A 12,909-nucleotide genomic window follows, 5' to 3' on the forward strand; every position below is an offset into this window, starting at 1 on the left:
AGCCAGTATGAGGACACACACATTTCATCATTGTGTATCTTCAAAGTCAATGTGGTGTGAAGCAAGCTAATACCTAATATTACTCTTTTATTCATCTTTTTCAAAAATCACTTTGATCATGCATAAACATAAATTACTAAAAAACATTACACGACTGTAAATAGTGTAGGTTTTCTCTGACCTTTCTTTTCTTTTTTTATAAATTTATTTATTTTATTTATTTATTTTTGGCTGAACTGGGTCTTCATTGATGCACATGGGCTTTCTCTAGTTGTGGTGAGCAGAGGCTACTCTTCATTTGCGGTGCACGGGCTTCTCATTGCGGTGGCTTCTCTTGTTGCAGAGCACAGGCTCTAGGCGCACGGGCTTCAGTAGTTGTGGCATGTGGGCTCAGTAGTTGTGGCTCACAGGCTCTAGAGCGCAGGCTCAGTAGTTGTGGCGCACGGGCTTAGTTGCTCCACGGCAGGTGGGATCTTCCCAGACCAGGGCTTGAACCCATGTCCCCAGCATTGGCAGGCAGATTCTTAATCACTGTGCCACCAGGGAAGCCCCCAGATCCTTTTCTTTAACCCATTTCATAGCAGATCATAAAACAGAACTAACCTAGCAAAAGATATTTTTTAAGAAATCTCATAACTGTTTGGGCTACATTCACCCGAGGCTGTGACAGAAATGATTTTTTAGTATGAAAGTATGAGTTGTGAGACAGAAGAAAGGGAATGAAATTTCCACATACACTCTTCAGCACCACACTTTTGAAGCTAACATACACATTTCCACCATAGGAAGGGTATAAGCTGCAATATTATGGCACAGACAAAATTTAAATCATGACAGGTCTTGACGTTGATGCTCAATACTGGTTCACTGCTATTGGAAAATTCTTCAGTTCTCATACCCAGGCAGAGAAAATGAATTGTGTATTGCCTTCAAATAGAAGCAGCACTGTACTGATTATCCTGTATTTCAATTTAATGTCTAAAAAACTTCAACTTAAATAATTTTAAAATCCATTGTATACCTATCTTTCAAGTCTCCGTGTGCATGAAAAACAAATGTCAAGAAATCTTATTTACATGATAAAACATGAACCCAGAAAAAAATCATAATCAGAAGCATTTATGATATTAACCTAGAGTTATAAGGAGACTTAGAGACAAAACCGTGAACTTTTCCAATGAGAAAACTAAGGCCCAAAGAAGTTAAATGAACTGCATAAATTGTGCTTTCACTGCAGAGCAACAGAATTAGACCTCGTGTGTCCTGATTCCCCATCTTGTGTCTTTCCATTATACTACTTTTACCTTTTAGAGCCAGAGACTTTTAAATTGTGTTAAATAAGTCTTTTTATGGTCATAGGTAATAAATAAAACAAATAAAAGACATTTAACCATGGAAATCCATTGTTACAAATCTTAAGTTGTAAAGTATTATGCTTTTCTAATTTGGCAATTTAAAAATCATCATCCACAAGGCTATATATATTATTTATTTATATAATATACCTTTATTATCTGTTCTTACATATCACAATTTTAATTATTCTGAATAGTTGTTATTTTAGCTTGTGAAGAGGTAGAAAAGATTGCAGGAACTTGTGAAAAAAATGCTATATCAATCATAGACTTGCCTCAAAAAGCTCATTTTATATAGTTAAGCCATGGTTGCTAGTCCCCCAAATTATTCTTTCTCAAAAGCTCATTTATTTTTTTTGTATTTTTTTAAACATCTTTATTGGAGTATAATTGCTTTACAATGGTGTGTTAGTTTCTGCTTTATAACAAAGTGAATCAGCTCTACATATACATATATCCCCATATCTCCTCCCTCTTGAATCTCCCTCCTACCCTCCCTATCCCACCCCTCTAGGTGGTCACAAATCACTGAGCTGATCTCCCTGTGGTATGTGGCTGCTTCCCACTAGCTATCTGTTTTACATTTGGTAGTGTATATATGTCCATGCCACTCTCTCACTTCGTCCCAGCTTACCCTTCCCCCTCCCCGTGTCCTCAAATCCATTCTCTATGTCTGCGTCTTTATTCCTGTCCCGCCCCTAGGTTCTTCAGAACCATTTTTTTTTTTTAGATTCCATATATATGTATTAGCATACAGTATTTGTTTTTCTCTTTCTGACTTACACTTCACTCTGTATGACAGACTCTAGGTCCATCCACCTCACTACAAATAACTCAATTTCGTTTCTTTTTATGGCTGAGTAATATTCCATTGTATATATGTGCCACATCTTCTTTATCCATTCATCTGTCGATGGGCACTTAGGTTGCTTCCATGTCCTGGCTATTGTAAATAGAGCTGCAATGAACATTGTGGTACATGACTTGTTTTGAATTATGGTTTCTCAGGGTATATGCCCAGTAGTGGGATTGCTGGGTCGTATGGTAATTCTATTTTTAGTTTTTTAAGGAACCTCTGTACTGTTCTCCATAGTGGCTGTATCAATTTACATTCCCACCAATAGTGCAAGCGGGTTCCCTTTTCTCCACACCCTCTCCAGCATTTATTGTTTGTAGATTTTTTGATGATGGCCATTCTGACTGGTGTGAGATGATACCTCATTGTAGTTTAGATTTGCATTTCTCTAATGATTAATGATATTGAGCATCCTTTCATGTGTTTGTTGGCAATCTATATATCTTCTTTGGAGAAATGTCTATTTAGGTCTTCTGCCCATTTTTGGATTGGGTTGTTTGTTTTCAAAAGCTCATTTAAAACTTCTCAAAGATTAATTCTCCATCTTCTCTTGGAGAATTACTTCATACCAACTTTATGTTTCACATTATCATTCTAATAAATGTGTTATCTCAATATCTGTGTGATATCAAGTATTTGCCTATAGCTATACCGCCTCTCATCACAACTGGAGAGTCAGTAGTGAGAAGTGTGAAATTTTTGAAAGTCTCCTGAGATATGGAAGGTATTACTGTGAGGTTGATGATTATTTTAATGTTGTGTGTCAGGTTTTGAACCTAAAACAAATGCATACTTTTTTCTAAAGAGAGATTTTAAAAGGCATCCCAGTTATAAAGGTGTCAAGCATGTGTGTTAGAATACCAGTTCAATTATTTGCTAGCTACTTGACCTCGAGCAAGTTATTTAGCAGTGTACCTCAAATTCCTCATCTGTAAAATGAGAATAATCATGGGGCTTATCTCATAGGACTGTTGTGAGCATTAAAAGAGAGCATTGTAGCGCAGTGTAGGCAAACAGTAAGCAGTCGATAGTTAGTTACTATTCTTACTTTTCCATATTTTCCACCTTGTAATGTTTTTCTGGATGGGGGTTTGCTTCTCCATTAGGTTCAGAGCATCATTCGCTCCCAAACCAGCATGGGAATGCGTCACAGAGATCGTTCTACAACTGGTAACACCCTCAAGTCTGGCTTGTGTTCAGCCCTCACAACCTACTTTTTTGGAGCTGATCTCAAGGGGAAGCTGACAATCAAAAACTTCCTTGAATTTCAGCGTAAACTTCAGCACGATGTTCTGAAGCTGGAAGTAGGTATTCCTTGGACTTCAGGGCACTGTCCATCATGTATGCACGTAGAGCTGCTGGGTTGGGAGGGGCCTGTACTGTAAATATTCTTTCAATCTGCCTCCAACCATGAGAACTGATTAGTTTGAGCCTTATCAGTGATCTACAGCCGGACAGCAGGTAGGAAATAATATGTCTTACAATAAGTTTGTTCTGGGACTGAAAGCCAAAAAAGTCAAATTGAAAATCTTAGTTGTCTTTGGATACTCAGCTTGAGGAAAAAGAAGTTCAGGGGTCAGAGTAGTTCTCAACCTGAGCATGTATGTTTATTGTGTAGAAGGCACCAAAGGGGTAAGGAGAGGGGGATAATAAGGAACTCTTTCTTTGAAAGTTTACAAAGGTAGTAACAGCTGGAAACACAAAATGTCAGAAATAAAAATATATGTGCTCAGAGTTACAAAGGTGTCATACTGGGTTTGGGGATTTACTTTTCCACTTAAAGTTTAGACCATCATGGTGTTCAGTTCCTGGACACAACTCTGTAAGAGCATTACCTTTTTCTATGCGTGTACTTGTTGAATTAAGTAAGTAATTGGGGGTTAATTGGCTACTGAGTCTGTTCAGTTCAAAACGTTCATTAAATGCCTTCTATATGCACTTTAGTCTGGAGATAAAAAAATGAAGTCTCTGATTTCTTCTGATTATTAAAAATTCCCTTATGCTGGTGTTCCTCAACCTCTGTTTTTGGTTAACATATGCCCTGCCTTAATGTTACTTGAAATTTCAAAACATTAAATCCTATGACTAAAAACACATAAAAGTATTGGAGAAAAGCACTGCTTTGTTTTTAAACTCTGAATATTACTTCTCTATCTGCTCTCCCATTTTTTCCCTGGAGATTCTAATATACTACTCCCACCTCTTCCACCTACTTCCCTCAGTTGAGACAGTTTGAAAAATCACAACTGAATTCCCATTACTGATAAGAACACTGTTTAATATTCATTCTTTAGGAGAGAAGCAGAAGAATAAATCATACTAAAAATCAGATCTAACTTTGGAATGTGCTTTTGTACTGTTTTTTTTGGAAATGGTATAATTAATATTCAAGGAACTTACCTCAAAATAATGGTTTTCCACAATTCAGCCTCCTTCAGGAGGCTCTTGTAGCCCTTATAATACATGGTAAGCACTATATATTTATTATATATATAGTGCAGGGGGCACAAAACTTTACCTCTACCCTCCTAGGGTCTCCACCTGGGCCTGAGTCTTAAATTGACATCAGACAGATTAACAAGAGAAAAGTATACAGATTTTTACACATACATGAGAATCCCCATAGGAAAATGAAGACCCAAAGGAGTGGCTAGGCCTAATTGTTTATATACTAAGTTGAACAAAGAGAGGCAACTTAGCTTTGTGAAGTTTGCATTCTTATCACCAGAAAAGGGGAGGCAAAGTCGAGAGTAATTTGTACAAACAGATCTTGTTAAAATAATTCTTATCTTCCTTTAGTCCCCCATATATTTTAGTTACTCATCCACAGTTGCCTCTCTTTGTTTCTTTCCTGGTAGTATAAGGAGGACATCTTTCACATGGGAGTTTCACTTCCGGCTTTGAGGAGTCCAACAGTTTTTGTGTAAGAGTTGGTATGTACCAGGATTCTAGACCTATGCCTTAGTATGCATACCTGTAATGGTCTTCTTTGGAAGCCTTATAACATAATCTAGGAGTGTAAATTATTTAACTTATTAATTACGTAATTACAGTTTAACATATAGTATACATCCATCAAATGTAGTTAGAGAATAAAGCACAAGCTAGAATGGTACTTTTAACAAACTCTAAACGATAAATGTAGAATGTTATAAAGCAGATTAGGGATTTCATACATGTATACCTGCACATAACCTACACCCAAATGTAGAAGAAAAGAGATCTAAAAGAGTATATCTAAGATACTTATTCTAGAAAACACTCTTGTATTTGACATTGACTTGGATCTTCTGTAGGCTTTGGGCCAAGACATACCAACACTGTTCTGTTTGACAATCAGCAATTCCTCCTGTAAGGGAACCAATAGACTCTTTTGTGAAAGAACCCAGCCTAAAATATAATAAATATTCTATTTATTATATAAACGTTTATTAATCCTGAGTCCCTTCTTTCCATATAATGCACAAGTTCAGTGAATAAGTGCCTCCTTATCAGTAAGCCCCATATCTAAAGTTTCATCAGTCAGTACTATGTCTTCCCAAGTTGATGTGTAATTCTTTGAGGAGGTGTGAATAGCAGAAAGAGCAAAGGCTTTGGTGTACTCATAACGAGACCTTGGTTAAAATTTTCCTTCTACCACTTACTGGCTATCTGACATTCGATGAGTTATTTATTCTCTCAAAGCCTATATCCTCATTTATACAACGTGGTGATGATTAAGTGAGATGATGTTTCTTATAGGCTGAATTGTGTCTTCCCCCAGAATTGCTATGTTGAATCTCAACCTCCAGTCTGGAGATAGGGCCTTTAAAGATGTGATTAAGTTAAAATGAGGCTATTAGGGTGAGCCCTAATCCAGTCTTACTGGTAGCCTTATAAGGAGAGGAAATTTGGACACACAAAGAGACACAGACACCAGGGGTGTACGTACACAGAGGGACAACCATGTGAAGAGACAGCAAGAGGGTAGCCAACTGCAAGCCAAGGAGAGAGGCCTCAGAGGAAGCCGACACTGCCTACACCTTGTTCTTGGACTTCCAGCCTCCAGGACTGTGAAAAAATAAATTTCTGCTATTTGTCACCCAGTTGGTAGTGTTTTATTATGGCATCCCTAGTGAACTAACACAGTGGTGCATGCCTGAAACACTTGGCATGTACTATGCCTTTAACAGATTCTTTCACCTTCTTTTGTATACCCTCTGCCCTTTAGTATGACAGTTGGCATGTAATAGACACGTAAACAGGTCATCTCAGATGAATGACTGAAAGGCCTTACTTTCATTTTGAAATATTTTTCTGATAAAACATCTAGAAAATAGAAACAGTTTTTGTTTTTGTGAAACACTTTTAATTTTACTTTTCGAAGTTTGGGTAATTTATCCCCTCACTGAATATAAAATATAATATCATCACAGCCAAGAGGAAAATAGGAATGATTAACAGTATCTTAGCTTTCATATGGGTTTTATAGTTCCATTATTCTTTCTATTTATCTCTTACCAGTTTTATTTCACTGCTTACTTATCTACTTTAGAATTTTAGATCGAGGAGACTTATAGCTCCATTTGGTTATTTCTGTCTTTTTCTCACCACAATAGCTTTGAGAGTGAAGAGAACACTATTTATCTGTCAATTTTAATTTCCACAGTGGTTAGGGAAGGGGAAAAAGTCCATGAAAATTTATCAAATGCCTACTATGAGCCAGGCATTGTACAGATATTACATGCCTTCTTTATTTTAGTTCTCGCCAGCCCTATTGGGCTATGAGCCAGGCATTGTACAGATATTACATGCCTTCTTTATTTTAGTTCTCGCCAACCCTATTGGGTTTGGCGGTATTATACCGGTGTTACAGAGGTAGAAACTGAAATTCGAAAAGATAAAAGTTGCAGAGCTATTAAATGGTACAACCAGGATTCCAACTCACTCTTTCAGACTAAACTCTTTTCTATTCATCATCTGATTGTTATTACTTTTAGTCTGAGATGAGGTTTCTGTACCTGACTTATTTAGAGCTCTAAAGAAAAACAAAACGTTCTGAAATTTAGAAACAAACAAACAAAAAGTCTTGAATATTTATAGTCTCCCTTCTTCAGCACCATGTTTTTCCAGTTCCTTTGCCCTTCAAGTTGAATGTTGTGGCTGAGAAGAAATACACTGTTCTTTTCTGTTGATAAGATACTACCTAAACTAGCCGTTTAGTTTCTTTTCATAACAATCATTAACTTGTTAGATTTTTTTAGAGTGTTCTAATGCTCTTATCTCTGGTCATATTTGTTTTATTCTACCCTTATGTCTTTATTTGGGAACTCAAAAAGCATGGGTTTGGGCTTCCCTGGTGGCGCAGTGGTTGGGAGTCCACCTGCCGATGCAGGGGACACGGGTTCGTGCCCCGGTCCGGGAAGATCCCACATGCCGCGGGGCGGCTAGGCCCGTGAGCCATGGCCGCTGAGCCTGCGCGTCTGGAGCCTGTGCTCTGCAGCGGGAGAGGCCACAACAGTGAGAGGCCTGCATATCGCAAAAAAAAAAAAAAAAAAGCATGGGTTTGAAAGAGTGACTTAAGAATGCACAGTTTTATAAGAAAAGATAAGTCAATAGTGAAATACCTTTGTGTTTAAGGCTGTTGGGAAAAGGAGTTATAATGACTTGGAATAAAATTATGAACTATTTAATTAAATACTTAAATTTTCACATGCATATAAGAGCCACATATACATGCATTTTAATAAATCGTAATGGCTTAATGTCAAAAAAAGAATGCACAGTTTTTTAAAAAATCCCTTTTGAAGTTATTAAAAATTCCATCTAAGTCTCCCAAGAGCTATTTAGCTGAGTTCCTTGGAGACAGGTGCCAAGTCTAATTTCAGTTAATATATTCATTGATTTCTTGAGGACTACAGCAAGTAGGATGTCAGTCAAAAATGAAAGGTAATACAGAACTCTTTGAAAGATTATGATTAATTTTAATTTGGGGGGAGGAGAAAAAGGAGCTGTCATTATGTCAAAGAAAAGCAAAAACTAATTTATACAAGAAGGAAGAAACCAACTCCAGAATACGCAACAAGGAAACTGAAACAGTATCATCTAATGGAATTCCAATCTGTAGCATGATGTTTTTTATTAGTTTTGGGGGCTCGCATGCTTATTGCATAACCAACAAGATTATCACATTTTAAGATGGAATAAGTATCAATAATCTGAAGGTAAATTAGATATAGTTCAAAGGGTAACAGTAACTGTCTTACATTCCCAGTCTTCAAGAAAAAAAATATTGAAGTTAACTAGATTTGTTCAGTCAGAAAGAAAGATAACAGGGAAACATAAAGAACTATGCTAATTATTCCCATCTGCCAATAAGAGTAGAGCAAAAAAATGAGGGTTAATTTAATTTAAATATTTAGGAACTCAATATTAAGGAATTCCAGAATCACCTACCCTTTAGATCATCAGGCTGATGTCTTTGTACTCGTCTCTTTAAAGTACTAAAGTAGAATTAAATCTTTCTTGTCCCGATACAGAGGGCCATACTGAAAGACAAACTTCAGCTCTTTTCTTGGCTGAAAGATTGTGGGAAATGAGACCAGAATGCTTTCAACCAAACACTAAACCAAACACTTTCTGGAACTAGAACACTCTTGGCAGAGCAGATTTCTTTTTATCTTAGCATCCTGTTTTGGGGTTTTTTTCCCCTGGGAAACTGACACTTATTATGTAAACTTAAAGATGAGAGTTGACTTTGATTTAATTAAATCTAAGAAACAATATGTGATATGTTCATTGGGTTTCTTTTAGTTTTATTCTTCCACTTTTGCCTCTACAAAGCAGAATGTGGATAGTAATAAATCTATAGTTTCTTATTCCATCCTTAGATGTTTTCAGCTTGAATTTTCCAAAAGTCATTAAAAGGGTTATTAAAGAGTACTTGTCTCTTTTAGGGATTTATAACTTTAAGGAGCCAAGTACATGTTTAAAGGTTTAAAAAAAAACCTTTATTATTATCTTAATAACCTTGTTTTAAACCTAGTCTTTCTTTGCCTAGGACACCAAGGAACTTTTTAGGAAATAATCATCACTTTAAAAAATAGAAATATAGGGACTTCCCTGGTGGTCCAGTGGGTAAGACTCTGTGCTCCCAATGCAGGGGGCCCATGTTCAATCCCTGGTCGGGGAACTAGATCCCGCATGCATGCCACAACTAAGAGTTTGCATGCCACAACTAAGGAATCTGCATGCCACACCTAAGAATTCCACATGCCACAACTAAAGATCCCGAATGCTGCAGTGAAGATCCCACATGCCTCAACTAAGACCCGGCACAGCCTAAATAAATTAATTAATTAAATATTTTTTTAAAAATAGAAATATATAAAATAATAGAATAAAAATTTAATTGCCCTCAATAATTCCTTATAAATCAGTCACCCATGACTTGATGTCAATACTTTTTAAAGCTAATTCTGTCTTCTCTCTGTACCACATTGTCAGGTAGGTTCAAAGTCTTGCCCTGATGAAACCAAGTTAGCTCTCAGGGTGAGTTACATATATCTTCTCATTAGAAGAAGGTATGTAACACCCAAAACCAAACTCATTTAACTTGCAATTCCCTTTACACCCTGTAGCTCAAGTTTGCTATCATTTGTGGCTTATAGGTAGAATCAGACTGGAAATACTATACATGGTAGAATGTCCGTGGTGATATAAAGCTCCTTTGAGGTTGTAAATGTAACCTTGACAATTACTCTGTAAAAACTATACAAAACAGTGCTTTTTTGTTTCATATTTTTTGGACAATGAAGGGAAAAGTTGAGTGACACTTTGTTGCTTAAAATACATGATCTAGGCGTGATTTTTAAAAGGCATTAATTAGTACTTCTGAATCTGACCTTTCAGATTGATCATTAAAGTGCAGAAAACTCTTAGAGATTAATACTGTTTTTTTATTTGCAGATAGTGTTGCAATTCCAAAGTCAATATGTTAGTCATACCTTTTATCATACTTGGCAATCACCAGGATTTTCCTGTCGTCACATATCTCTAATTTACATTCTAAGTTAATTTTAAACTGGCCACAAGAAAAAAGGGGCTCATAAATAAATCATGAAAATCAGATCTTTCTCTGAGGGAAATTTTTCCTCAGTCTGTCATTCAAATAGTCTTATCAACCATTTTTTAGTAGAAAACAAATGCTTCTCAATTTATGAATGAGCTGTGTACCAGCATATCAAAAGTTCATAGGTCAACGCTTTGGAATTAAGAATACAGTGAAAATTTTTTTAGTCTTACAGCAGAATATTTAATTTACAATATAGTTGAATGTGATACAGTAAAATGAAAAGTGGTATGAAAGAAGATGATTGTGAATGTATAATCTGTGCCTACTCTTCTAGCCACAACAGTCTGTGGGTGTAGACCTCTAGCAGTACCAAGCATTTTAACAATAATTTGAGTACATATTCCTAATAAAAATACTAGCCAACATCTTTTGAGCGTTCACCATAAGCCAAGCACTACTCTAAGTGCTGTATGTACATTATTTCCTGTAATCTTCACAACACTGTGAAGTTGGTATTATAATTATCCACATTTAACAAATGAGAAAACTAAGGCACAAAGAAGTTAAGTAACTTGCCCAGGGTCTCTCACATAATAAAGGAGGAGCTGAGATTGGATTCTAGGCAGTCTGCCCCTAGAGTCTGCTCTTTTTTTTTTTAATTGAAATATAGTTAATTTACAATGCTGTTACTTTCAAGTATACAGAAAAGTGATTCAGTTATACATATATACATACAAATATATATTACATTTTAGACTCCTTTTTTTTTACATCTTTATTGGAGTATAATTGCTTTACAATGGTGTGTTAGTTTCTGCTTTATAACAAAATGAATCGGCTATACATATACATATATCACCATACCTCCTCCCTCTTGAGTCTCCCTCCCATCCTCCCTATCCCACCACTCTAGGTAGTCAGAAAGCACTGAGCTGATCTCCCTGTGCTATGCAGCTGCTTCCCACTAGCTATCTGTTTTACATTTGGTAGTGTATATATATCCATGCCACTCTCTCACTTCGTCCCAGCTTACCCTTCCCCCTCCCTATGTCCTCAAATCCATTCTCTATGTCTGCGTCTTTATTCCTGTCCCGCCCCTAGGTTCTTCAGAACCATTTTTTTTTTTAGATTCCATATATATGTTTTAGATTCCATATATATCCAAATCCTACAGTATTTGTTTGTCTCTTTCTGACTTACATTTCACTCTGTATGACAGTCTCTAGGTCCATCCACCTCTACAAATAACTCAATTTCGTTTCTTTTTATGGCTGAGTAATATTCCATTATATATATGTGCCACATCTTCTTTTTCCATTCACCTGTCAATGGACACTTAGGTTGCTTCCATGTCCTAGCTATTGTAAATAGAGCTGCAATGAACATTGTGGTACATGACTCTTTTTGAATTATGGTCTCTCAGGGTATATGCCCAGTAGTGGGATTGCTGGATCATATGGTAGTTCTATTTTTAGTTTTTTAAGGAACCTCCATACTGTTCTCCGTAGTGGCTTTACCAATTCACATTCCCACCAGCAGTGCAAGAGTGTTCCCTTTTCTTCACACCCTCTCCAGCATTTATTGTTTGTAGATTTTTTGATGATGGCCATTCTGACCAGTGTGAGATGATATCTCGTGCTAGTTTTGATTTGCATTTCTCTAATGATTAATGATGTTGAGCATTCTTTCATGTGTTTATTGGCAATCTGTATATCATCTTTGGAGAAATGTCTATTTAGGTCTTCTGCCCATTTTTGGATTGGGTTGTTAGTTTTTTTGTTATTGAGCTGCTTGTAAATTTTGGAGATTAATCCTTTGTCAGTTGCTTCATTTGCAAATATTTTCTCCCATTCTGAGGGTTGTCTTTTTTATGGTTTCCTTTGCTGTGCGAAAGCTTTGAAGTTTCATTAGGTCCCATTTGTTTATTTTTGTTTTTATTTCCATTTCTCTAGGAGGTGGGTCAAAAAGGATCTTGCTGTGATTTATGTCATAGAGTGTTCTGCCTATGTTTTCCTGTAAGAGTTTGATAGTTTCTGGCCTTACATTTAGGTCTTTAATCCATTTTGAGCTTATTTTTATGTATGGTGTTAGGGAGTGTTCTAATCTCATACTTTTACGTGTAGCTGTCCAGTTTTCCCAGCATCACTTATTGAAGAGGCTGTCCTTTCTCCACTGTGCATTGCTGCCTCCTTTATCAGAGATAAGGTGACCATATGTACGTGTGTTTATCTCTGGGCTTGCTATCCTGTTCCATTGATCTATATTTCTGTTTTTGTGCCAGTACCATACTGTCTTGATTACTGTAGCTTCGTAGTATAGTCTGAAGTCAGGGAGCCTGATTCCTCCAGCTCTGTTTTTCGTTCTCAAGATTGCTTTGGCTATTCGGGGTCTTTTGTGTTTCCATACAAATTGTGAAATTTTTTGTTCTAGTTCTGTGAAAAATGCCAGTGGTAGTTTGATAGGGATTGCATTGAATCTGTAGATTGCTTTGGGTAGTAGAGTCATTTTCACAATGTTGATTCTTCCAATCCAAGAACACGGTATATCTCTCCATCTATTTGTATCACCTTTAATTTCTTTCATCAGTGTCTTATAATTTTCTGCATACAGGTCTTTTGTCTCCTTAGGTAGGTTTATTCCTAGAT

The 12,909-nt window shown here is 36.5% G+C and overlaps 1 protein-coding gene across 2 annotated transcripts in view; it reads left to right on the plus strand.

Moving 5' to 3' along the window:
- The window catches only part of MICU1 (mitochondrial calcium uptake 1), a 201,326-nt gene that overhangs the window by 121,978 nt on the left and 66,439 nt on the right, over positions 1-12,909 (plus strand). For both annotated transcript variants that reach the window (XM_060034819.1, XM_060034820.2), the window contains exon 8: positions 3,318-3,515. In XM_060034819.1, the coding sequence (XP_059890802.1) occupies positions 3,318-3,515 (198 nt within the window). The remainder of the gene's footprint in view (positions 1-3,317; positions 3,516-12,909) is intronic.

The sequence above is a fragment of the Delphinus delphis genome, chromosome 16 (assembly GCF_949987515.2).
Source record: "Delphinus delphis chromosome 16, mDelDel1.2, whole genome shotgun sequence".
Lineage (NCBI taxonomy): Eukaryota > Metazoa > Chordata > Mammalia > Artiodactyla > Delphinidae > Delphinus > Delphinus delphis.